The following is a 23,262-nucleotide window of genomic DNA, read 5'->3' on the forward strand; positions in this document are numbered from 1 at the left end:
AGTACAATTAGGTGTTAACAAGCACTTAGTTTGCAGTAATTAGGAGTTACATGCAGACCTACCCTACACCGTATTCAATAACATGTGTGCCTCATTTCATAGCATGCAACTCCAAAGGGGGCGTTGCCATGGGAGGAGCATGAGCAGGTCATGGCATTCCCGAAATTCTGTGTGATGTTATAGAATATCTGCATTTGCATGCCTAACTGCCATCAGTTGGGCGCCAACATGTTCAGAACCCTTATTTTATCATTCCCTTATCTTTTGTTTGTCCTGTTTGTCTGTCCTAATTAGATTGTAAGCTCTGTCGAGCAGGGACTGTCTCTTCATGTTCAAGGTGTACAGCGCTGTGTATGTCTAGTAGCACTTTAGAAATGATAAGTAGTAGTAGTAGTATACCAGCTTTTGGCAGGCATAAGTGCTCACGCCTAAAGTTAGGTGCGAGAAGCATGCTAAGCTAGTATTCAGTAAAGGTGGGTGGATCATAACAGGGCCTAACTTTGAGTGCTCTTTACTGAATCTGGTCCTAAATGTGCCATAGGTTGGCAGGTAGTGTGATCTTTCAAAATGTATTTATTTTTTATTTCAGTGGGTTTTATTTTGGTTGGTTTTTGATTACACCAAACCAAAAAGAACTGACCCTGTTGCCTTACTCTATAATAGAGAACTCTCAGTGCTCAACCAGAAGTATTGTTTTGCTCCTGGTGCTCATACAACATGCAACAGGGAAATGATTTTATGAGCTTACTGGAATACTATCTCTCAGGACCAAGAGGAAATAACAACAGCCCCCTGCCAAAGCTCACTGTTGTGAACACAGAATGTTTGTCTTACTTTGGTTGGGAATTCAGTGGAGGCTCCAAATTGAAAGAGAGATCTCACAACATCATCATGTCCTTGTTGTGCAGCAAAAAACAGAGCCGTGGATCCTGTCCTGAAAAAGAAGCATCCAGTAAAACATCCACCTTAGGTATGTGAGAGCATGATCGTTCAAATCTGTGTGTCAGCGTGTGGCAGCTGTGTTTACTAGAGAGTAAAGAATGACAAGACAAGTCACAACTCGGTCATTCCATATCGAAAGAATAAATTAAAATGCCATAAAGTTCATACTGCTAACATACAATGCAGATCTCATTGAAGAACGTGAAAACTTTGATATGTAAGGGTTACATGTCTATGTCATAAAGCGTATGGGGATACACGCTACAAACCAAAGCAGAACCAAGAAGAGTGGGAATGACCACAATGATGAACCAGGATGACGAATGACAAGAGTATAGACCCAACACGATCTGTTGGGTCTATGTACTATTCTCTCGCACCGAGGATATGTCTCCAAGTGCTGCCCAGGAGGGAAAGGTTGACAGCTGTGGTAGTTGGTGATTCAATCATTAGGCATATAGATAGCTGGGTGGCTAGTGGACATGAGGATCGCCTGGTGACTTGCCTGCCTGGTACGAAGGTGGCGGACCTCACGCACCACCTAGATAGGATTTTAGATAGTGCTGGAGAGGAGCCGGCAGTCTTGGTACATGGGGGTACTAATGACATAGGAAAATGTGGGAGAGAGGTTCTGGAAGCCAAGACTCTGGGCAAGTCACTTAACCCTCCATTGCCCCAGGTACAAATAGGTACCTGTATTTAATATGTAAGCCGCATTGAGCCTGCCATGAGTGGGAAAGTGCGGGGTACAAATGTAATTAAAAAAAAATTTAGGCTCTTAGGTTGAAAGCTCAAATCCAGAACCTCTAGGGTAGCATTTTCTGAAATGCTACCCGTTCCAAGCACAAGGCCCAAGAGACAGGCAGAGCTCTGGAGTCTCAATGCGTGGATGAGACGATGGTGCAGGGAGGAGGGTTTTAGATTTGTTAGGAACTGGGCAACATTCTGGGGAAGGGGGAGCCTATTTCGAAAGGATGGGCTCCACCTTAACCAGGGTGGGACCAGGCTGCTGGCATCGGCATTTAAAAAGGAGATAGAGAAGCTTTTAAACTAGAAAGGGGGGGGGGGGGGGAAGGCTGACAGTAGCTCATAAGTGCATGGTTCGGGATAAGGTATCTTTCAAAAATATCACCAAAACAGGGAAGACAGGGTATCCTGATAGTGAGGTTGCAAAAGAGACCGTAGTTGATCAGGTGTCCTTAAATAAAATAAAAATCAGACAAAAGATTGCAAATTAATACTGTCAACTACTAAGCATGATGTAAATAGGAACAACAAACATACTTTGAAATGTCTATATGCGAATGCCAGGAGCCTAAGAAATAAGATGGGAGAGTTAGAATATATTGCACTAAATGAAAAATTAGATATAATAGGCATCTCTGAGACCTGGTGGAAGGAGGATAACCAGTGGGACACTGTCCATACCGGGGTACAAATTATATCGTAGTGATAGGGTGGATCGAATTGGTGGAGGGGGTAGCATTGTATATTAACGAGAGCCTTGAATCAAATAGATTGAAAATTTTGCAGGAAACAAAACACTTCTTGGAATCACTGTGGATTGAAATTCCATGTCTAAAGGGGAAAAGGATAGTGATAGGAGTGTACTACCGTCCACCTGGCCAGGATGAACAGACGGATGCAGAAATGTTAAAGGAAATTAGGGACGCAAACAAACTGGGCAACAGAATAATAATGGGTGATTTCAATTACCTGGATATTGACTGGGTAAATGTAACACTGGGGCACGCTAGGGAAGTAAAATTCCTTGATGAAATCAAGGACAGCTTTATGGAGCAGCTGGTACAGGAGCCGACGAGAGAAGGAAAAATTCTAGACCTAGTCCTTAGTGGAGTGCATGATCTGGTGCGGGAGGTCATGGTTTTGGGACCGCTTGATAACAGTGATCATAATATGATAGGATTTGATATTAGCTTTGAAGTAAGTATACACAGGAAATCAAATACATTAGCGTTTAACTTTAAAAAAGGAGACTATGATAAAATGAGAAGAACGGTGAAAAAAAAAACTTAGAGGAGCGACTGCGAGGGTCAAAAATTTACATCAGGCATGGATGCTGTTCAAAAGCTCCATCCTGGAAGCCCATTGACCTAGTGGTTAGGGTGGTGGACTTTGGTCCTGGGGAACTGAGGAACTCAGGCACAGGCAGCTCCTTGTGACTCTGGGCAAGTCACTTAACCCTCCATTGCCCCAGGTACAAATAAGTACCTATATACAATATGTAAGCTGCATTGAGCCTGCCATGAGTGGGAAAGCGTGGGGTACAAATGTAACAAAAAAAATATTCTGCGTATTAAAAAAGGAGGATGTAAGACCAAACAACAGCCGGCATGGTTAAAAGTGAGGTGAAGGAAGCTATTAGAGCTAAAAGAAAATCCTTCAGAAAATGGAAGAAAGAACTGACTGAAAATAATAAGAAACAGCAAAAGGAATGTCAAGTCAAATGCAAAGCGCTGATAAGGAAGGCTGAAAAAAAAGATTGCGTTGGAGGCAAAAACACATAGTAAAATTTATTTTAGATATATTAAAAGCAGGAAGCCTGCAAAAGAATCGGTGGACCGCTAGATGACCAAGGAGTAAAAGGGGCGATCAGGGAAGACAAGCCGTAGTAGAGAGATTAAATGAATTCTTTGCTTCGGTCTTCACTGAGAAGATTTGGGTGGGATACCGGTGCCAGAAATGGTATTCGAAGCTCATGAGTCGGAGAAGCTTAATGAATTCTCTGTAAACCTGGAGGATGTAATGGGGCAGTTCTACAAACTGAAGAGTAGCAGATTTCCTGGACCGGATGGTATTCATCCCAGAGTACTGATAGAAATGAAAAATGAGCTCGCGGAGCTATTGTTAGTAATATGTAATTTATTCTTAAAATCGAGCGTGGTACTGGAAGATTGGAGGGTGGCCAATGTAACGCCGATTTTTAAAAAAGGTTCCAGAGGAGATCCGGGAAATTATAGACCGGTGAGTCTGACGTCGGTGCCGGGCAAAATGGTAGAGACTATTACTAAGAACAAAATTACAGAGCATATTCAAAAGCATGGATTAATGAGACAAAGTCGGATTTAGTGAAGGGAAAATCTTGCCTCACCAATCTACTACATTTCTTTGAAGGGGTGAATAAACATGTGGATAAAGGTGAGCTGGTTGATATTGTGTATCTGGATTTTCAGAAGGCGTTTGACAAAGTATCTCATGAAAGACTCCAGAGGAAATTGGAGAGTCATGGGATAGGAGGTAGTGTTCTATTGTGGATTAAAAAACTGGTTAAAAGATAGAAAACAGAGAGTAGGGCTAAATTGAGAAGGGTAGTTAGTGGGGTTCCCCAGGGCTCTGTGCTGGGACTGCTGCTTTTTAACATATATTTATAAATGACCTAGAGATGGGAGTAACTAGTGAGGTAATTATATTTGCTGATGACACAAGTTATTCAAAGTCGTTAAATAGCGGGAAGATTGTGAAAAATTACAAGAGGACCTTACAAGACTGGGAGACTGGGCATCTAAATGGCAGATGATGTTTAATGTGAGCAAGTGCAAAGTGATGCATGTGGGAAAGAGGGACCTGAATTATAGCTACGTCATGCAAGGTTCCACGTTAGGAGTCACGGACCAAGAAAGGGATCTAGGTGTCGTCGTTGATGATATGTTGAAACCTTCTGCTAGGTGTGCTGCTGCGGCTACGAAAGCAAATAGACTGTTAGGTATTATTAGGAAAGGAATGGAAAAGAAAAATGAGGATGTTATAATGCCTTGGTATTGCTCTATGGTGCGACTGCACCTCGAATATTGTGTTCAATTCTGGTCACCGCATCTCAAAAAAGATATAGTGGAATTAGAAAAGGTACAGAGAAGAGTGACAAAAATGATAAAGGGGATGGGACTACTTCCCTATGAGGAAAGGCTAAAGCGGCTAGGGCTCTTCAGCTTGGAGAAAAGGCGGCTGAAGGGAGATATGATAGAGATCTATAAAAATAATGAGTGCAGTTAAACGGGTAGATGTGAAGCGTCTGTTTACGCTTTCCAAAAATACTAGGACTAGGGGGCATGCGATGAGGCTACAATGTAGTAAATTAAAACGAATCAGAGAAATTTTTCTTCACTCAACGTGTAATTAAACTGTGGAATTCGTTGCCAGAGAAGTGGTAAAGGTTGGTTAGCGGAGTTTAAAAAAGGTTTGGACGGCTTCCTAAAGGAAAAGTCCATAGACCATTATTAAATGGACTTGGGGAAAATCCACTATTTCTGGGATAAGCAGTATAAAATGTTTTTACTTTTTTGGGATCTTGCCAGTATTTGTGACCTGGATTGGCCACTTTTGGAAACAGGATGCTGGGCTTGATGGACCTTTGGTCTTTCCCAGTATGGCATTACTTATGTACTTATGTGTTTCGGCTGTACAGCCTTCCTCAGGAGTCTTTGGTTGCAGCAACAGTTGATAATTGTGATTACTACATTATCTAGCAGCTAGAGAGACGAGATTTTATCCTTTATGTAACTTGAGATTCAATGTGTGTATGCATATTACTGTATCCCAAAGACTCCTGAGGAAGCCTCTACAGCTGAAACATAGCCTGTGTTGGGTCTACGCTTTTGTAAATTATCCACAGTTTTAATAAAGGACTTGCTGTTGTCATCCTAGTTCATCAGAATAATCTAGACATGAACATTAACAACTGCTCTTGAGCAGCTCTATATATCCGCACCTGCTATGTAGGTGTAATTTCTGCTGCTTACAATAGTATTTTATAAAGACACTTGGGGGTCCTTTTAAGTGGTGGTAAGCCCTACACGGGCTTACTGCTCTCAATCCGGAACTACCAGCGATAGTTCCACCCCCAGTGTGCAGCATTTCCGGCGTTAGCAGATATATTTGAAAAATATTTCAGCAGGAGGTTACCACCGGGATAGCACGGGAGCCCTTATCGTCACCTCAATGGGTGGTGGTAAGTGCTTCCCCCCCCCCCACACACACATTGCCACACGGTAAGTTCAATTTTATCACATGGCCATTTCTTTTTTCAGCCATTTACCCGCTATGGTAACAAGGGCCTCAGCACGTGGCAAAAATGGCCCATGCCGCTATTGCAGGGCCCTTTTTACCGCAGCTTAGTAAACGGACCCCATGGGCACCTATATTGCTCTCCAGGGACAGAGAAATACCCAGTGTACCTGAATGTAACTCACCTTGAACTACTACTGAAAAAGGTTTGAAGAAAATCCAAATAAATAAATAAAATATATGTCTTTGTACGATAGCACCTAAGTAGGTGTCTACTTGCCCTCTTACATCAGGAGCTCTGTTTTAATATTGCCCTCCGCAAGTGTTAAATACAGATAGGATTGTCCAGCTCCAACAGACACTTACTCTATGGGGTCAATATTCAAAGTGATTTAACCAGGCAGGAGAGGCTTCTGCCTAGTTAAATTGTCCATGCGGGGCTATCCACTGCTATTCAGTGGCACTTAACCAGAAAATGCCACTGAATATCAACACTAACTGCCTAAGCCGAATCAGCTATTCAGATGGTCTGGGGGTGGAGTCAGGACAGAGTCAGCTCTTAACCTGTTAAGTGCCGATAGCAGGAGCGTAGCCAGACACCCAATTTTGGGTGGGCCTGGGCCCAAGATTGGTGGGCAGAAGAACTCCGCCCTGTCCCACAAGTGATTTGGTCTCTCCCTCTCTTGCCTGCATGCTATATGGTCTCTCAAATATCCCCCCCCCCCCCCACCAAACACACATACCTTTTAAATAGCAGATTTTCACCATCAGCGAGCAGCAACTAATACATGCTGCTCATGTTGGTCCCACAGCCTTCCCTCTGATGCAACTTCCTGTTTCCGCATAGGCGGGAATACATCAGAGGAAAGGCTGTGGGCTCAGTGCAAGCAGTATGTATCAGTCACTGCTCACTGCAGATGAAAATCTGCTATTTACAAGGTACGCAGGAGGGGCAGTTGTTAGGAGTTTTCAGCTGGTGGGGCTTGGGGATCCCTGCCAGCCACATCATAGGTATGCTGTTACTGGGTGGGCCTGGGCTACGCCACTGGCCGATAGTCTTTACCGATTCAATTTAACTGGTCAAAAAGGCTGAATAATTACCATCTTTTAGGGCTTCTTAGATTGTGAGCCCTCCTGGGACAGAGAAATATCCAGCATACCTGAATGTAATTCACCTTGAGCTACTACTGAAAAAGGTGTGAGCAAAATCTAAATAAATAAATAAATAAATAAGCTGCACTAAACACTAGTGTATTCTTACTGCAGCTGAAAAGGGCTTACCATGGGATGTGCTGAAGTATCCTGTGGTAATTTTGCAACATGTGCATGCAAACCACATGCTAAAAAAATGTGCTATTTTTTAGTGCAGAGGGGGCATGTCTAGGGGGGCAGAGGGTGGGTGTTTCTGCACTAATCAGTTAGTGCATCTACATTACTGTGTGCTAACTGATTAGCGCAGGATTAGTGTGCGAGCCCTTACTGCCTACAAAATAGGTGTTGGTAAGTGCTCCCATGCTAATTTTGCATCCTGCTCCCCTTAGGGACTGCCTTGAAACAGCAGAGGTGAAACACGTGTTAGCACAATTCCTTTTTGAAAGAAACTTTGAAGATAAGTACTTCACGTTTTAGGAAAATAATGAACTCATAAAAGTGGAAAAACAGAGTGAAATTAAGTTGAAATTATTCAAAATATTTTAAAAAATGTATGCGGACAGATGACGATATAAGGTGTTATGCCTACTTCCCTAGAATGAGATAGTTCTCTCGGTGGAAGATCACCTCTGATGATCCGTTAACCAGTAAAAAACAGTAGGGTGAAGAATTTAAACTGCAGAGATATTTATGGTGTACGATTCTATCGATGTATCTGCTGTTTGTATATTTAATCGTTGATACTTATGGAAGGAGTGAACATTAGCGCATGACCATTGATTGGGAAAATGCAAAACCGTCCATTGTCCGGCTGTACTAAAAATGGCCTTAGTGCACGGGAAAGACCTTCATAAGGGTACGCTAAGGTCAGTTTTTCCAACAGCTTAGTAAAAAGGTGGAAATCTATGTCAGTTATGCAGGAATTTGAATCAATGAGTGACAAGTTTGCATGAATGTTTGCGTGAAACTATCCACATGCAGTCACATGCAAACTCTAAATCCGCCTCTTAGGATGGTAACGTGTTTGTGAATACTTTTTCCTTTATCTTTCAGTTATGCCTTGTAGCGCTATAGAAATGATAAATAGTAGTAGTAGTACTACAGTATTGGTGCTGAAATGCAAAAAATACAGTTACATATAGACAAGTAGTCAAATTGATGCAAAACAGATATTAGGGAGAGTCGATACTTGGCGTGCCCACTTTTTCTGGTTTTAGGTTTTGCTAATGTTATTGCTTTTGGTTGTAACACTTCATGTAAAATAATCCTGTATGTTAACAGGAAGCCTATTCTTTGCTGTTTAAAACAATGGATGATTTTTTTTTTTAAGTAAAGCATTTCCAGGAATTCACTGTGTGTACAGTACCTAACCTCTAAACTTGCATAAATACTTTCTGGTTTATAGTTTTTAGAATTGCTACTCATAATACTAGATATATATAAGCTTATTATCATAAAGGTAACTTGTATTTTGGATGTAAAAAGTATGATTTTGTTGATACTTTTGATATAGCTATCTAACTCTTGTAATCCACCCTGAATGAGGATTCTCTTGGTAAAAGAAGAATATAAATGCAAAATTAAAATAAATTGTATAATGTATTGTTTGAAAATACAAGTATTAGCTGTGCATAGGGTTCTCCATTCATTCATTCATTCATTCTTAGAGTAATGAAATATTTTACTGAGTAATGCTCTGCTTCTATGCCACAGGGGAATTGGGAATACATGCTCTTGTCCATTAAGAAGTACACTGAGGACTATCATTTTGGATACTGGTGGTTATGTACAGAGACAGACCTTTTTAAAGAGAACCCTTGGTAAACCAGAACTCTCTCAGGACCATTAAATGCTATTATCCACTACTTGGCATGGACACAGAAGCTTTTATAGTGTAGACAGATTCACAAGATTGAAGTGGCTGATTTTTACAGATTCTGGTGGAGATAATTTCTTCTTATTTCTTCTGCCAGGAAAAAAGGCTTTAGCACAGCATATAATTAGTTTGAAAGAGGCACATAGATCAATCACAGACAATTAGTTTCTATTTATGGCACCAAAAAAAATTGGCACATAAAGTTAGAACAGTTGTTTTGCTGGTCAGTAGATTGAATATTCCACTAACTGCCTAAGTTGCTGTTCTGCTCTAACTCCAACCACCAGTCTGCCCCTCACCTAACCAGTTAGGGGATGGCCGGTTAGTGGTGATATTTAGCAGCACTAACTGGTTAAGTGCCATTGAATATCGGTGGCTGGCTAGTTTAGCGGGATTTAACTAGGCAGGCGCCTCTCCTGTCAAGGTAAAACCCTTTTGAATATTGACCTCTTAATTTTTAAATCCTTCCTGTTAAGAGTGCGGTGATAGCACATGTAGAAGACATTTTAAACCAGCATTTATATCTCCAATAAAAAGTCATTCTAACGATGCCATATTGTGTACAATTCTGGTCACTGTACCTTAAACAAGACATAGCAGAATTAGAAAAGGTTCAAAGAAGGGCAACCAAAATGCTTAAGGGAATGGAACTCCTCTCATATGAGGAAAGGCTAAAGAGGTTAGGGCTCTTCAGCTTGGAAAAAAAGGCGGCTGAGGGGGATATGATAGACAGTGGCGTAGCTAGGTGGGGGGCAGGGGGAGCGGTCGCTCCCCTAAACAGATTTTTAAGAAAAATGGCACCTATGCCATATGCAAACCAGTATCTTCTCTGCCCCCTCCCACGCGAGTCATTCGTTTTCTGTCTCTTTTGCCGCTCTCTCCCGTCTGCATGGTCATTTTGACTGAAGCGTTCTTCTTCTACCGTGGCTCCCTATTCTGTATTAGATTGGTATTATGGAATATTGTCACAATTTGAGTTTCTGCCAGGTGCTTGTCACCTGGCTTGGCCACTGTTGGAAACAGGATACTGGACTAGATGGGACCATTGGTTTATATTATATAGATGAGGGTCTGTCCATGTTCTGCATGTGTGACTGAGGTGAAGGATTCTGCAAGCATGTAGCATTTATGTAGGAATGTGTAACAGTGCAGTTTGTTCCAGTTTCCCAATAGTAGGTTAATTGATGCGCCAGAGCCCGCCCAGTGTAATATATTTAGCACTGTCTTTTCATAGGTGGGTTACGGCTGTTATGGTGTGGTAAGTTTTGTGTTGTATGGCATTGTTTCCTAAGTTGGTCCTGGAGTACCCCCTTCCAGTCAGGTTTTCAGGATATCCACAATAGATATGAATGACATTGATTTGTATATACTCCCTCCATTACATGGAAATCTTTTTCATGCAGATTTATTGTGGATAGTCTGAAAATGTGAATGGCAAGGCGGGTGGGGGGGGGGGTACTCCAGGACCACCTAGGGAAACACTTCTTTAGGTCCCACTGTAATATTTATAGCACCGTCTTTTCATAGATGGGTTAGGGCTGATATGGTGTGGTAAGTTTTCAGTATAAGGTTTTTGGTGTCTTTTTGCAGTGGTTTGTGTTATTTCACAAAGTATCTATCCCTATTTGAAAGTAGACTCTAGGGCAAGGTTTGGTGGCCCTTGTCACCCAAGTAAAAATGCTCCAGCGCTGACGTCCGACGTCCTGCTCCGGGGCCTTCCGCGTCCCGCCTCCGTAACAGGAAGTTACATCAGCGTGGAAGGCCCGGAGCAGGACATCGGACGTCAGCGCTGCATCTGTAGCATTGCCGTCAGGTAAAGTGTAAAGCGCCGCCGCGGGGGTGGGAAACTAACAGCAGCGCCGACATTAAATGAAGCGCTGCGGCAGGGGTGGGAGATGGTCACGGCAAGGATCTGCTTCTGGGCGGGCCTGAGGCTAAACTGGGTGGGCCTGGGCCCATCCAGGCCCACCCGTAGCTACGCCCCTGGTAGAGTCACCACACAAACAAAAGTCCATCTGATTTAAACAAGGTGTCTAGCAGTGGAAGGAATGTGTGTGCTATTCCTGAGGTGATGGTCACGATTTGAATATTTTCACTTTGTAATTAAGAAGACAGGTTGCCTTCTCTGGCCAGTCCAGGGATCTCTTCTGCGTCCTGCCTCCTGATGAAACTTACTGTTTCTTGTTGGCAGGACACAACAGAGACAGCCTGTATTAATCAGTGCTGGCTACAGCCCCTGAGCAACAACACAGACACTGCTGTGTAGCTGACACCAGCTGGCGCCTATTTTATAAAAGTCTGCTCCCCCTGAGATCAAAACCTGGCTACGCCTCTGATGATAGAGGTCCACAAAATATTGAGTGATGTAGAACAGGTAAAAGTAAATCGATTTTTTACTCTTTCTACATGTACAAAGCTAGGGGACACTCAATGAAGTTATATGGTAATAATATTTAAACGGAGGAAATATTTTTTCACTCAATTAATAGTTAAGCTCTGAAACTCATTGTCGGAGGATGTGGTAACAGTGGTTAGCATATCTGGGATTAAAAAAGGTTTGGACAAGTTCCTGGAAGAAAAGTCCGTAGTCTGCTATTGAGATAGACATGGGGAAGCCACAGCGGTCCCTGGGATTGGCAGCATGGATTGTTGCTACTATTTGGGATTTTGCCAGATACTTGTGACCTGGCTTGGCCACTGTTGGAAGCACTGTTGGGCTGGATGGACCATTGGCCTGACCCAGTATGGCTATTCTTATGTTCTTATGAAAATTATTCTTTGGTTTTCCAGTATATTTTGTACATGATTGCTGTTTAGATTAAGCAAGTGAACACTAAGGAAGAGGACTATCTAAATTAATACATATTGTACTGCTGGGGGAAGGATTTGTTCTTAGGAGTGGAAAAATCCAACTGCTGTTACTCTTCATGTATTGAAAGTGGAGCAGGATTAGAGCAAGAGGGGGGAAGGTGGAAGCAGGCTGCAAATTCAGCAAGAGCCAATGGTGATTTAGAACTGTTGTGAGTTTACACTACATACTAGAACGCTACATCGTCTCGATGCAATATTATTTCATTTCCAGCATGCCTTACTTTGTGTTGAACTGCTGTTGCAAAATGCTTTACGGTGCTTGTTACCTTCCTCTAACAGCATATACATTTTGCAGCTAAGGTCTTAATTTGAATTCTGCTTATTGAAGCAGGCAAAAAGATGTATGACAACCAAAGAAGCAAGCCTGCATTTGCAACAATTGGTTAGGCTGGACAGCTCAAGACTAAGTATGCATATGTTGGGCAGATTGGATGGATATGCAGGTCTTTATCTGCTTTCATTTGATATTTTTATTTATTTTCTGCATTTGTACCCCACATTTTCCAACCTAATGGTAGGTTCAATGTGGCAGATTACATGATATAGTGATGTTTGGTGTGATGCAAGCTAAGTTCCTCTCTGTCCACGAACATGATTATCGAGTGCTTTAAGATGTTTTCGGAATGTTAGGTAGGTGTTCGTGAATCTCAGGTCTTTTGGTAGTGAACTCCATGTTTTGGTGCAGATGTAGGTGAAGCTGGTTATGTATGTAGATTTGTATTTTATGCCTTGACATCTAGGGAAGTGAAGGGTAAGATACGATCTCATACTCTTGGATGCATTGCTTATTGGTAGATCTGTTAGGTTGGTCATGTTTTCTGACACGTGGCCGAAGATTATTCTGTAGGCTATAGAGCAAATCTTGAAGGATGTGCATGCTTTAATAGGTAGCCAGTGTAGTTTTTGAAATAAGGGTCTGGCACTTTTGAGATGTTTTTTTGCCGAGTATAAGTCTTGCTGCTGTGTTTTGCGCTATTTGTAGTTTCTTTAAGGCTTGATCTTTACATCCTGCATAGATTCTATTACAGTAGTCTGCATGGGAGAGGACCATAGTTTGGACAAGAGTGCGGAATACATCTTGGGAAAATAGTTTTTTAAGGGTTTGAGTTTCCACATTGTGCAGAACATTTTCATTGTTGTGCTTCCTACCTGGTTGTCGAAGGAAAGATTGTGATCTATGGTGACTCCTGGGATCTTCAGTTTGTCAGCTATTGGGAGAGTAGTTTTCATAGTGTTGATGGTTGTGAAGCATTTGGTATTGTGTGTGAGATGTTACTAGCAAACAGTGTGTTTTTTCCCTATTCAGTTTCAGTTTGCCCAGGCTTCCATGACATTAATGCTGTCCATGATCCTAGATGTAATTTTGGATAGATCTTTTTTGAAAGGGATGAAGAGTATCACTTCATCAGCATATATGAAGGGGTTGAAGCCTTGTTTGGATAGTGACCAGGCTAAGGGAACCATCATTCAGTTGTATGGTACTGGTGAAAGAAGTGAGCCCCGGGGGACCCCACATTCTGCTTTCCAATGGGAGGAGATTATGGAGTTTATCTTCACTTGGTAAGACCTGGTTGTCAGAAATCCCTTGCACTATTCTAGTACTTTCCCTCTGATTTCCATTTTATCTAGTATTCTTTGTAGTATTTTTTTTACATTTGTACCCCGCGCTTTCCCACTCATGGCAGGCTCAGTATTAGGTGGACAACCATGTTGAATGCACTAGACAAATCAAATTGTAGTAGGAGGATGTTTTTTCCAATTGAGATTTCCTGTTTGAATTTAGTCAGAAGTATAATTAGTACCATTTCTGTACTGTGATGAGGCCTGAAGCCTGACTGAGATTCATGAAGTATAGAGAATTTATTAATGTATTCATCTAGATGGTTGGCTGCTATACCTTCCATATTTTTGGTTGTTAGAAGTATGGATGCTATTGGCCTATAGTTTGAGGGATCTTTAGTGCTTTTCTTATATCTTTAGGGATTGGCGTGAGTAATATATTGCCTTTGTCTAGTAGGAATTGGTCTTTCGGCAACATAAAGTTCAGGTGTGAGGTGAGTTGGTTGATGAAATGGCTCGGGAGTGCTTTCATAATATAATTGGGACATACGTCTAGCATGAAATATGCGGTGGAGAATTTTCTTGTTGCTTGTGCTACTGTCTCATTGGTGAGATGGGTGGAGGTCGACGATGTCCTGTCTGCTGGGATAGTCAAGTTCGTCCTATGAAATTTTTGATGTTGGGTTCATTCTGTGGTAGGCATTTCCTTAAGTTGAGGATCTTCTCTTCAAAGTATCTGGCCATTTCATTTGCTGGTGGGGGGTCATTGTTTACTGTTATCAGTGGTTTGGTGTTTAGCAAGTTGTCTACAAGCTTATATAGTTTCCTTGTGTCTTTATAATCTGAGCTTATTTGTTCCTTGTAGAACTTCCTTTTGGCCTGTCTTATTTTGGTCTTGTACCTATTTTGTGCTACACTCCATGTGGTTATGGTGAGTAAGCACCGGTGCTACAAAAATAGAAAATATTTTTGTAGCACTGGAAATGGTGCACACTGGAGGTGGGAACTACCGCCGGGCTCCTGCAGTAGCATGGCAGGAATTCCAGATTGGCACGCCGCAAGCCCATTGCAGCGAGCCAACCTTTTAGTAAAAGAGTCCCAGAGTTAAATGGTTGCAGGCAGTATATAAGGGCTGATTGTATTGTACTGTATTGTACTGCACTAACTGCAAAGTTTTTCACATTTTAGTAAAAGGAAGTTATAACACAAATACAAAAAGACCATTCTAAAATAAAACAGAATAAAATCAAATAAATTAATAAAGAAAAATAACAAAATTCTGACAGAGTAACACACTACTTCAATTTACCCATGGCATTCTTTATCTGAATAAAAGGCAATCTCCCACACTACATTATCCTCTACTGTCATTCCCTAAAGCTTTTTGTAAATAAATGATTTTAACTGGTTCCTAAAAATAGCTGTATCTGTCAGCAATCTAAGTTATACTGGAATCTAGTTCTATTTCCTTGGGCCAGCAATAGAAAACATGGATTATCTAGTCTCTTCAAAGTGTATTTTTCTAAAAAATGTTTGTCCAGCACTGTCCTCATGTTCCAGCCACTAAAGTTGCTGTCTAAGTCTTTTCCAGTCCATCCTAAACCAGATTGCCATATATTTATTTATTTGGATTTTGCTCACACCTTTTTCAGTAGTAGCTCAAGGTGAGTTACATTCAGGTACACTGGATATTTCTCTACCGCAGGAGGGCTCACAATCTAAGTTTGTACCTGAGGCAATGGAAGGTTAAGTGACTTGCCCAAGATCACAAGGAGCAGCAGTGGGATTTGAACAGGCCACCTCTAGATTTCAAGACTGTTGCTCTAACCACTAGGCTACTCCTCCACTATATATGAGACACAGACTATACAAGTCTGCCCAGTATCAGCCCTAGTTCATCACAGCCGGAGTCACCATCTAAGCATCACTCAACACACCCACACACATGCAGCCATTTAAGTCTAGTTTTTTTATAACTTCCATTTTCTAATTAGAGATCCTCTGTGTTCATCCCACGCCTTTTTGAATTCTGTCACCATTTGTATCTTTACCACCTCCATAATGGAGACTTTCCACATCTGTGCTGTTAGAGCAAGGAGGAGGAGGAGGAGACAGCAGTCAAAGAACTTGGTACTCGGTAGGTGAGAGACTGGCGCAAGTGCAGCATACACTTCCATGGGAACCCCGCAGGAATTGTTTCTATCCTCATAGGAACCCTGCTTCTGTCCCCACGGGATCCCTGAAGAACTGCTTCCATCAATGCAGGAACCCTGCAGGATTCCCAAAAACCTCATTCCTGTGCAGGTCTCTAGTCCCCTTCAGGCTGGCTGTGGCTCCTAGTCAGCCTCCTCTGCCTCTATTGGACCATCTGCAAATGTAGCAGGGGGAGGTGGTAGATTCCACCACTAATTGCTCCTGCTCTTCATCCTCTGTGGGTGTAGGGTTACCATATGGCTCCAGAAAAAAGGAGGACGGATTGAGCCAGCCGGGTTTTACTTCCATTGCTTTTCCATTGAAAGCAATGGAAGTAAAACCCGGCTGGCTCAATAACTTCCATTGAAAGCAATGGAAGTAAAACCCGGCTGGCTCAATCCGTCCTCCTTTTTCTGGAGCCATATGGTAACCCTATGTGGGTGGCTCCTGGCTGGGGTCCTTGGCATGCTCTTTCTCTCCATGGTGCCCTTTTGTGAGCACTCAGTAGCCTGCAATTCGCCCTCCTCCTCCAGATGTGCCTGCTCTGCCTGCTGGCTGCTGGTTCTAGGCTCTCCATCAGACTCCATGTCTTTGCCAGCATAGGAAATGTGTCTATTGCACTACCTAACCTGGCAGTCTGCTGCAGCCTTCCTGAGCATACCGCTCCATGTGCAGTATGCAGTAGACCCCAGCTGATGAGGAATGCATTGTCATGCAATACAAAGATTTATGCCTCTACATCCAACAGTGTAGGAGTCAAGGAGTATGGTGCACTGTGTACCTCAGAGGCCAGGTTGCCAGACAACCACAAAGCCAGGTGGGTACAGAAGGAAGAATTGTGGAAGGGGTGTGGAGGGCACAGTGAGAGGAACACAGAGGTGTAGAAAGCAGGAACAGACAGTGGGTTGTGATGGGCCTAGGTGGATGGGGGGAAAGAAGGTACCTAAACATTACAGATACAGGAGCCCTTCACCCAGTGAGCTGAGTAACCCCAGATCTGCCCACAAACCTGTACTCCCTGTTGAATTTTTGGGACATGGCCCCTGATAACCAGCCTTTCATCATGTACTCTGGTGTGCCTTCTTACCCTATCTCCCACCTACCTGAGAACCTGTACAACACATGGGAGTGCTATTAATGAGGCCCTCCCCCACACTGTCCCTGCTTGAGGAAGAGAGGGTGACACAGAGATAGGGTTACCATATGGTTCCAGAAAAAGGGGGACACATTGATCCAGTCCGGGTTTTGCTTCCATTGAAAGTAATGGAAGTAAAACCCAGACTGGCTCATTCTGTCCTCCTTTTTCTGGAGCTATAACTACTACTACTACTTAACATTTCTAAAGCGCTACTAGGATTACGCAGCGCTGTACAATTAAACAAAGAAGGACAGTCCCTGCTCAAAAACCTACAAATAGGTAGCACAGTTTTTTTTGCCAAACTTACCTGACTCCCCAGCCTGTGCTGAGGTGTCCTGGCTTCCTAGGCCATGGATATCCTCTTGGGAAAGGAGGCTGTACACCGTGCGTTCCAAAGGGGTGATGTTGACAGTGTCCGCTTCCGGCAGGTTGGCCATAGCCACAAACCTCTTCAGCTGCCTCCACTTTCTTTTGATGTCCTCTATATCTCTATGTGCATGGTAGACTCCATTAAGCTTCTTGCATTTGGTGCCCCTTTCTTTTTCTTTGGTATAGGCACATATAGTTTGCCCCTTGGTAGCAAAGAGATTGTGATGGTGTGCCATGATCTCCTTGACAAGGAGCTCAATCTCGCCATTACTGAAATTACACTTCCTGCTCGGGACCTTCTTTTTGGGTGCCATAACAACTTTGGGATGCTGATGGTTGAAAAGCCCAAGATGCACGTTTTTATAGGGCACTAAAGATGTTTGGGAGATGGATTTTTTTCACTATGATCCACACATGAAAACATTTTGGGAAGCATGACATCTAAATCCTGTGATTTAGATGCCATTATTGGCCCTCAATGTTGCCTTAACGTTCCTAAGCAGGAGGTGGCTTCTCATCTACCTGGAATCTTTCACACCTTGGAAACTAACTCATTTGCTCTCCATTCTGTCTCTGCAGCATCAGGCAGCTGAAACCAGGAAGCCATGAGCCAACTGGAGTCCCCTTTTGCCACTGTGTTCCGGTAAGCAGAGGCCTCTGATCCTACCCTTCCTCTCCTGGTAGGAGATGAACTGAAACCTGGTCTGCCTGGAACACAAGGGACAGACACTGGTCAGCAGGAACACAAGGGACAGCAGTGGACTGTGATACAAACTGTTTTAATGCTATTTACCTATGTATTGTTTTCAACCTGATGCACTGGGACTGTGGGGATATGTGCAGCTGTGAATGTCATGGAGACACTCATTTGTGGGCTGCCTGTCTAACAAGCGGGGGGGAGGAACGCCCTGGGAATGAGTGTGTGCACCATGTTCTCGACAGGCCTCGGGTTCACAGGGTCCATATCTGGTAGCTTCTCTCCAACCTTGCGCTTCATGTCTCTTTTCAGCTGGATCCTATTGTTTAGAGTCAGTCCTCCACATCTCCATTTATGTGGTAAACCCCATTCAACTTTGCTAATGTATCCACCCATTCCCAGGGTTGAGGGGGGCCATTTTATTTATGTATTGTAATTCCTTAAAAAGTTAACTCACCCCCTCAAGCATCAGAATTCCAGCTTCTTATAAGGTTATCCCTATCCTGCCTTTCATGTTCAGGAGGCCTGAGGTGGGGTCCCTCACCATCTACAGGGCAATCTATGGAGGGGGTGGTGGAGGGGAAGGAGGTTCATCCAGTAACTCTTCCTACTCTTCCTCCCCTGCAAGCAGCTCCTGACTGGTGTCTACACTATTCCCCTGCTCTCTGGCCTGCTGATCACAAAGTAATCTCTGCTATGGCCAAAGACACCTGCTGCTTACTACCTGACTGGTTGCTATTGTGAGAGAACAGACACGTGTATAACAGTTCCTTTCTCTCCTCATGTATATATTCCTATAGTTGTATCTAGTTTATTTCCCTTCCCTCCCCTCCAATATCCACCGTTGCTAGAAATGTCAATATGTAGATATGAAGCAGTTATTTGGGCATCTTCCAAAGCCTACAGCCCTGTTGGATATGGGCAAGGAAGCATGCAGAACAGAAAATATAGTCTAGCCACTGCCTATGCATACTGAGTGATTAGTGCGAGACATACAATCTGCCAAAAGGGTGTGGGGCTGCAGATGAAGGGGGGGGGGGGGTTATGGGGCTGGTCTCCTGCTGCCAGGAACAGACAGGGAAATGCTTAGAGTAGGTGAACTTTGGCCAACATCAGTGGATGTGCCCCCTACCTGGGGCCAGCAGTGCAAAATATCTACCTAGGATCTTTGGCAAGGGACACCTGTGATGGGAACTAGGTTCCAGCCTCCAGCATGGAGCTGGACTAGGAGACCAGCATGCTAGGTTTGCACCAATGTTAATACCATGGACCATGCAGCCCCATCAACCCCAGCTTTCTTTCAGATATCTGGAGGCAGCATTGGTACAGGATAATGGGCAGATTACAAACTCCCAGGGGACAGATAGCTACAGAGTACAGTGGTGATGTGGAAGTGGTGCTATGGCCTGAATGCTCCTTTTGCTCCTTCATAATCTAATGGTCCCACAGATTTCCTCACAGGCTTTCTGCTTCTGATGTACCTTAAATAGTTGTTATTGTGAGTTTTTGCCTCTGTAGCAAATTTCTCTTCATATGCTCTTTTAGCCTTCTTTATCAATGCTTTGCATCGAACTTGCCAGTGCTTATGTTGCTTCATATTTTCTTCATTTGGGCCCTTTTTCCTTTCTTTGAAGAATGTTCTTTTGACTCTAATAGGCTCTTTCACTTCACCTTTTTATCATGCTGGCTGTTGTTTGCTCTTCTTTCCACCTTTGTAAATACATGGAATACATCTGGTCTGGGCTTCCAAGATGGTATTTAAAGTCCTAATGTTTGCGTCCAATCCTATTAGCTTCTTTTTAACCATTTTCCTCATTTTATCATAGGCACCCTTTCGAAAATTAAATGCAGCCACTGTAGATTTCCTTAGTGACTTCACTCCAGATATCAGTTCAAATTTGATAATGTTATGATCACTGTTTCTCAGTGGAGCCAACACCATTACCTCTCACACTATGCCCTGCATTCCACTAAGGACTAGATGTAAAATAGCTCTCCCTCGTTCTCTCCTTTTTTTTTAAACCCATGCTGTTTACAGAGGCCACAAAAAGGTTGGGGGTTCTGTATGCTGATAGGAAAAGAAAAGCAGGTATTAAATCCTCAAAGACACTACTGCAGAAGAATGAGCTAATCCTTCTGTGCCGCCTCAGACCTGGCGTTCAAGTTCCTGTGTTGTGCTCAGCCTTAAAGTTTTCTGTGCATCAGGACTGAATAGCTAAGAGCCTCATTACTATTGATTTTAATAAGTTGTGTGCTAGTGTCTAACATAAGGTTTTGCACTGGCTTACCTTCTGCACCCTGCATCCAGAAAATTGTTTGCAGACATTGTACTAACCCTGTGCTACTGTCTGCAGAACCTTTCTGCATCTGCCCCTCTGTGTGAGATATAGCCAGTGGATTAATAAATCCGAATTAATAACAACAACAACAACAACAACAACAACAACAACAACAAAAACCAGCTTTGTTCATACAATGGTGGAGCATATGTATGTAAACTAACCTGCAACTCTTATGCAATAATGTATTGAAAACAGCTGTGACTAAGGCCTTTACAATTTTTAGGCTCTCTTCTGCTTTTCACTCTGTTTACAGAGAAAATCATGAGGTTATTTTATTTGGATTTTGCTCACACCTTTTTGAGAGTAGCTCAAGGTGAGTTGCATTCAGGTACACTAGGTATTTCCATGTCCCTGGAGGGTTCACAATCTCATTTTTTACCAGAGGCAATGTGGGGTTGAGTGACTTGCCCAAGATCACAAGGAGCAGGCGTGGAATTTGAACCAGGAACCTCTGGAGGTCAGGCATGGTGCGCTAACCAGTAAGCTAAGTGGAAGGCTGCATAAGGTCATGTATACTTTACATTTTATTTCCAGTACCACTGAAGATGACAGTCTGGTCCAAATGTTTAATACCCATCCTAGGGCAATATGGTACTTGACTTCCCTTCAGACCATATTGGAATGGGAGCTTGAAGATCAAAGCTGCAGTTTAATTTCCAGTGAAAATAGAGACAGGTTGGCAACAGTGGCGATCCTAGGTCGGCTGCCACCCGGGGCGGATCGCCGCTGCGCACCCCCCTGGGTGTAGCGGTGTCCGTCCCCCCAGGGTGCAGCATGACACCCCCCCTGGCGCAATGACACCCCCGTCCCCTGATCCAGGGCAGAGGGAGCAGGGAGCCAGCGGAGCCGACAGGCGCGCAGCTGCTCTTTGCACCCTCCAGCAGCGTGCACCCTGGGCGGACCGCCCTCACCGCCCCGCCCTTGCTACGCCACTGGTTGGCAAGCACATTCATGTGATTTCTAGTCACATTCCTATAATCCTTCAAGCAACTTTAGAACACAGTTCCTTTCCTACCTCTCTCTGTAGATTGATATCTGCTCCTTGTAAAACCAGTTCCCTCACACAATGCAGATGACCAAAGTAGGATGCCACCATCAGGAGTGTTGAACCAAGCTGTAGAATGATAGAATGAAGCTGTGAGTTGCCTGCTAAGAGATCTTGACAAATATCTATGAAACTGTTCATTTTTGTGTAGTTTACACTATCAACAGTTTTTGGCGCACTTACCAGACCAACTGCTTACAAAGAGAAAACATTTGCAAGCAATGTATCATTCAAGAAAGCTATTGAATTCACACACAGATTGACCAAAGATCTCCACCAGATGGAAATCGTTTTTACTATGCATACAAAATCTATTGCAAAGTTCTCTTTTCTCCACAGAAAGCAAACACTTCTCCTCTTGCTACCCCTCACAAAAATTGAAACTCCCATAACTTCAATGCAAAAAGTAATTTCAGGAAGTAATTTGGGGCCTTCAAAGACTAGAATTGAGAATCCCAGATTTTGGATGTAAAATCATGGTAAGCTATACCAGTAATATGTGTTTATTAAACATTAATCCATTGAGTGCCAAATCTATTGTCCAAATGCATGGTTTCCTGTGTCATTTGGGAGACTTTCCATTTTATCGGGGGAGGAGACAACAAAAAATGAAATTTTCTGGCATCTTTCCCATGGCCCTCCTCCCCCTCCAGTAATCTAAGCCTCCCTTCTGGCCCTCCTTACTTTGGCCACCACTTTTGACATCCTTTGCCATGAAACGCCTCCCCCCTACACACACCCAGTAAGCTTCCCTTGTGATCCAACACCCATTCTCAGTCCAGTTCCCATCTCCTAACATGGCATGCAATTAACACATGCATTAGTATCCTTTAACTGTCACGCCAGTGCTGTTATAGTTACTAATAGTGCATGCTAATTCAAGTGTTAATTCCTTAATGCATCTTTTAAGATTGTATATGTTTGTTATATGGATTTTAAGATTATGTATGCTTTAACTGAACACAGTGAGAACTTTGGATGAGTGGATAAATGATTTTTAAAATAAATAAAAAATGTTTTTACTTGTATAAAATTGAAGCATGTGAATAAAATTTGAATATACGTGCATAAAAATGTTACAGGCATGTATGAAATGAAATGAGTACCCATGTCAGTAACAAAGGACGCAGGCATGTTTTGACTCAGGTAGTGTAAATGCCCTAGTGGTGAGTTGATGTTACTACAACTTTGATGGAATTATGCCACCCCGGCATACGTTTCCCTACTTTAACCAACCACTTAGGCAATTCACAAAAAAAACCAAACCCCAAAAACAGGATAGGAAAGTGGGAAGATGCTTAAAACCTGAACCTTTTACAGTATCAATGTTGAGTTAACAATTTAAAGTGCAGTATAAAATTCAAACTTTCAATTGATGTTTAAAAAGGGTTTATTGCACATTAATCTTTTAAATGCAAAATAAATATGAATAAATATTTAAAATCAGCAACTGCTGCCAGATAAAAATACAGCTGTACTTTAATTCATTCATTCAATGAATGAAAGCATTAAAGTGCTTCAGAGTTAAATTGTACAAAAATAAAGTGCTAACTTTTACAAAGCTGTGCTAGCAGCTGCCATGTGGCAATGCCAACATGGCCCATTCTAACTGAATGGGCTGTGTCAGCATTACTGCACTGACAGCCGCTAGCATGGCTTTGTAAAAGGGGGCCTAACTTAATAGTGCTAACCAACTCTCCCTCAGCAGTTAACCAGAAGCATTTCCAGAAACACTCTGAAACTCACTTTTGACAAATTCTTCAATCAACAGAAGTCGCAACTCAGGACGTTTGTCAGATAAGTATTCTTTTTGTTTTAACTTTCAGTCCTTCAACCTTTCCTCCACTATTTATATTTTTCTGTAAGGATTGATTCTTTGTGTTATTTTCTATCTTTCAAGTGATCACCGACTTTACTCTCACCCAGAAAAGTATAACACTCCTGCCCAACCCTAACAAAATCTCCTTGTGACGCTTTCTCTTTAGGGTGTATTCTGTGTAGCGGCAAACACTTATCTGCAGAACCTTCTTGTCCGGGCTTTGGCTTTGCTTGCGG

General features: G+C 42.8%; 1 protein-coding gene across 6 annotated transcripts in view; it reads right to left on the minus strand.

The window, feature by feature from the left end:
* Positions 1-23,262, minus strand: part of ANKRD29 (ankyrin repeat domain 29) — a 143,627-nt gene that overhangs the window by 61,116 nt on the left and 59,249 nt on the right. For all 6 annotated transcript variants that reach the window (XM_030213558.1, XM_030213565.1, XM_030213598.1 and 3 more), the window contains 2 exons: positions 21,178-21,276; positions 835-933 (listed from right to left, as the gene is read on the minus strand). In XM_030213558.1, the coding sequence (XP_030069418.1) occupies positions 835-933; positions 21,178-21,276 (198 nt within the window). The remainder of the gene's footprint in view (positions 1-834; positions 934-21,177; positions 21,277-23,262) is intronic.

This window comes from Microcaecilia unicolor, chromosome 1 (genome assembly GCF_901765095.1).
Source record: "Microcaecilia unicolor chromosome 1, aMicUni1.1, whole genome shotgun sequence".
In the NCBI taxonomy this organism is placed as follows: Eukaryota; Metazoa; Chordata; class Amphibia; order Gymnophiona; family Siphonopidae; genus Microcaecilia; species Microcaecilia unicolor.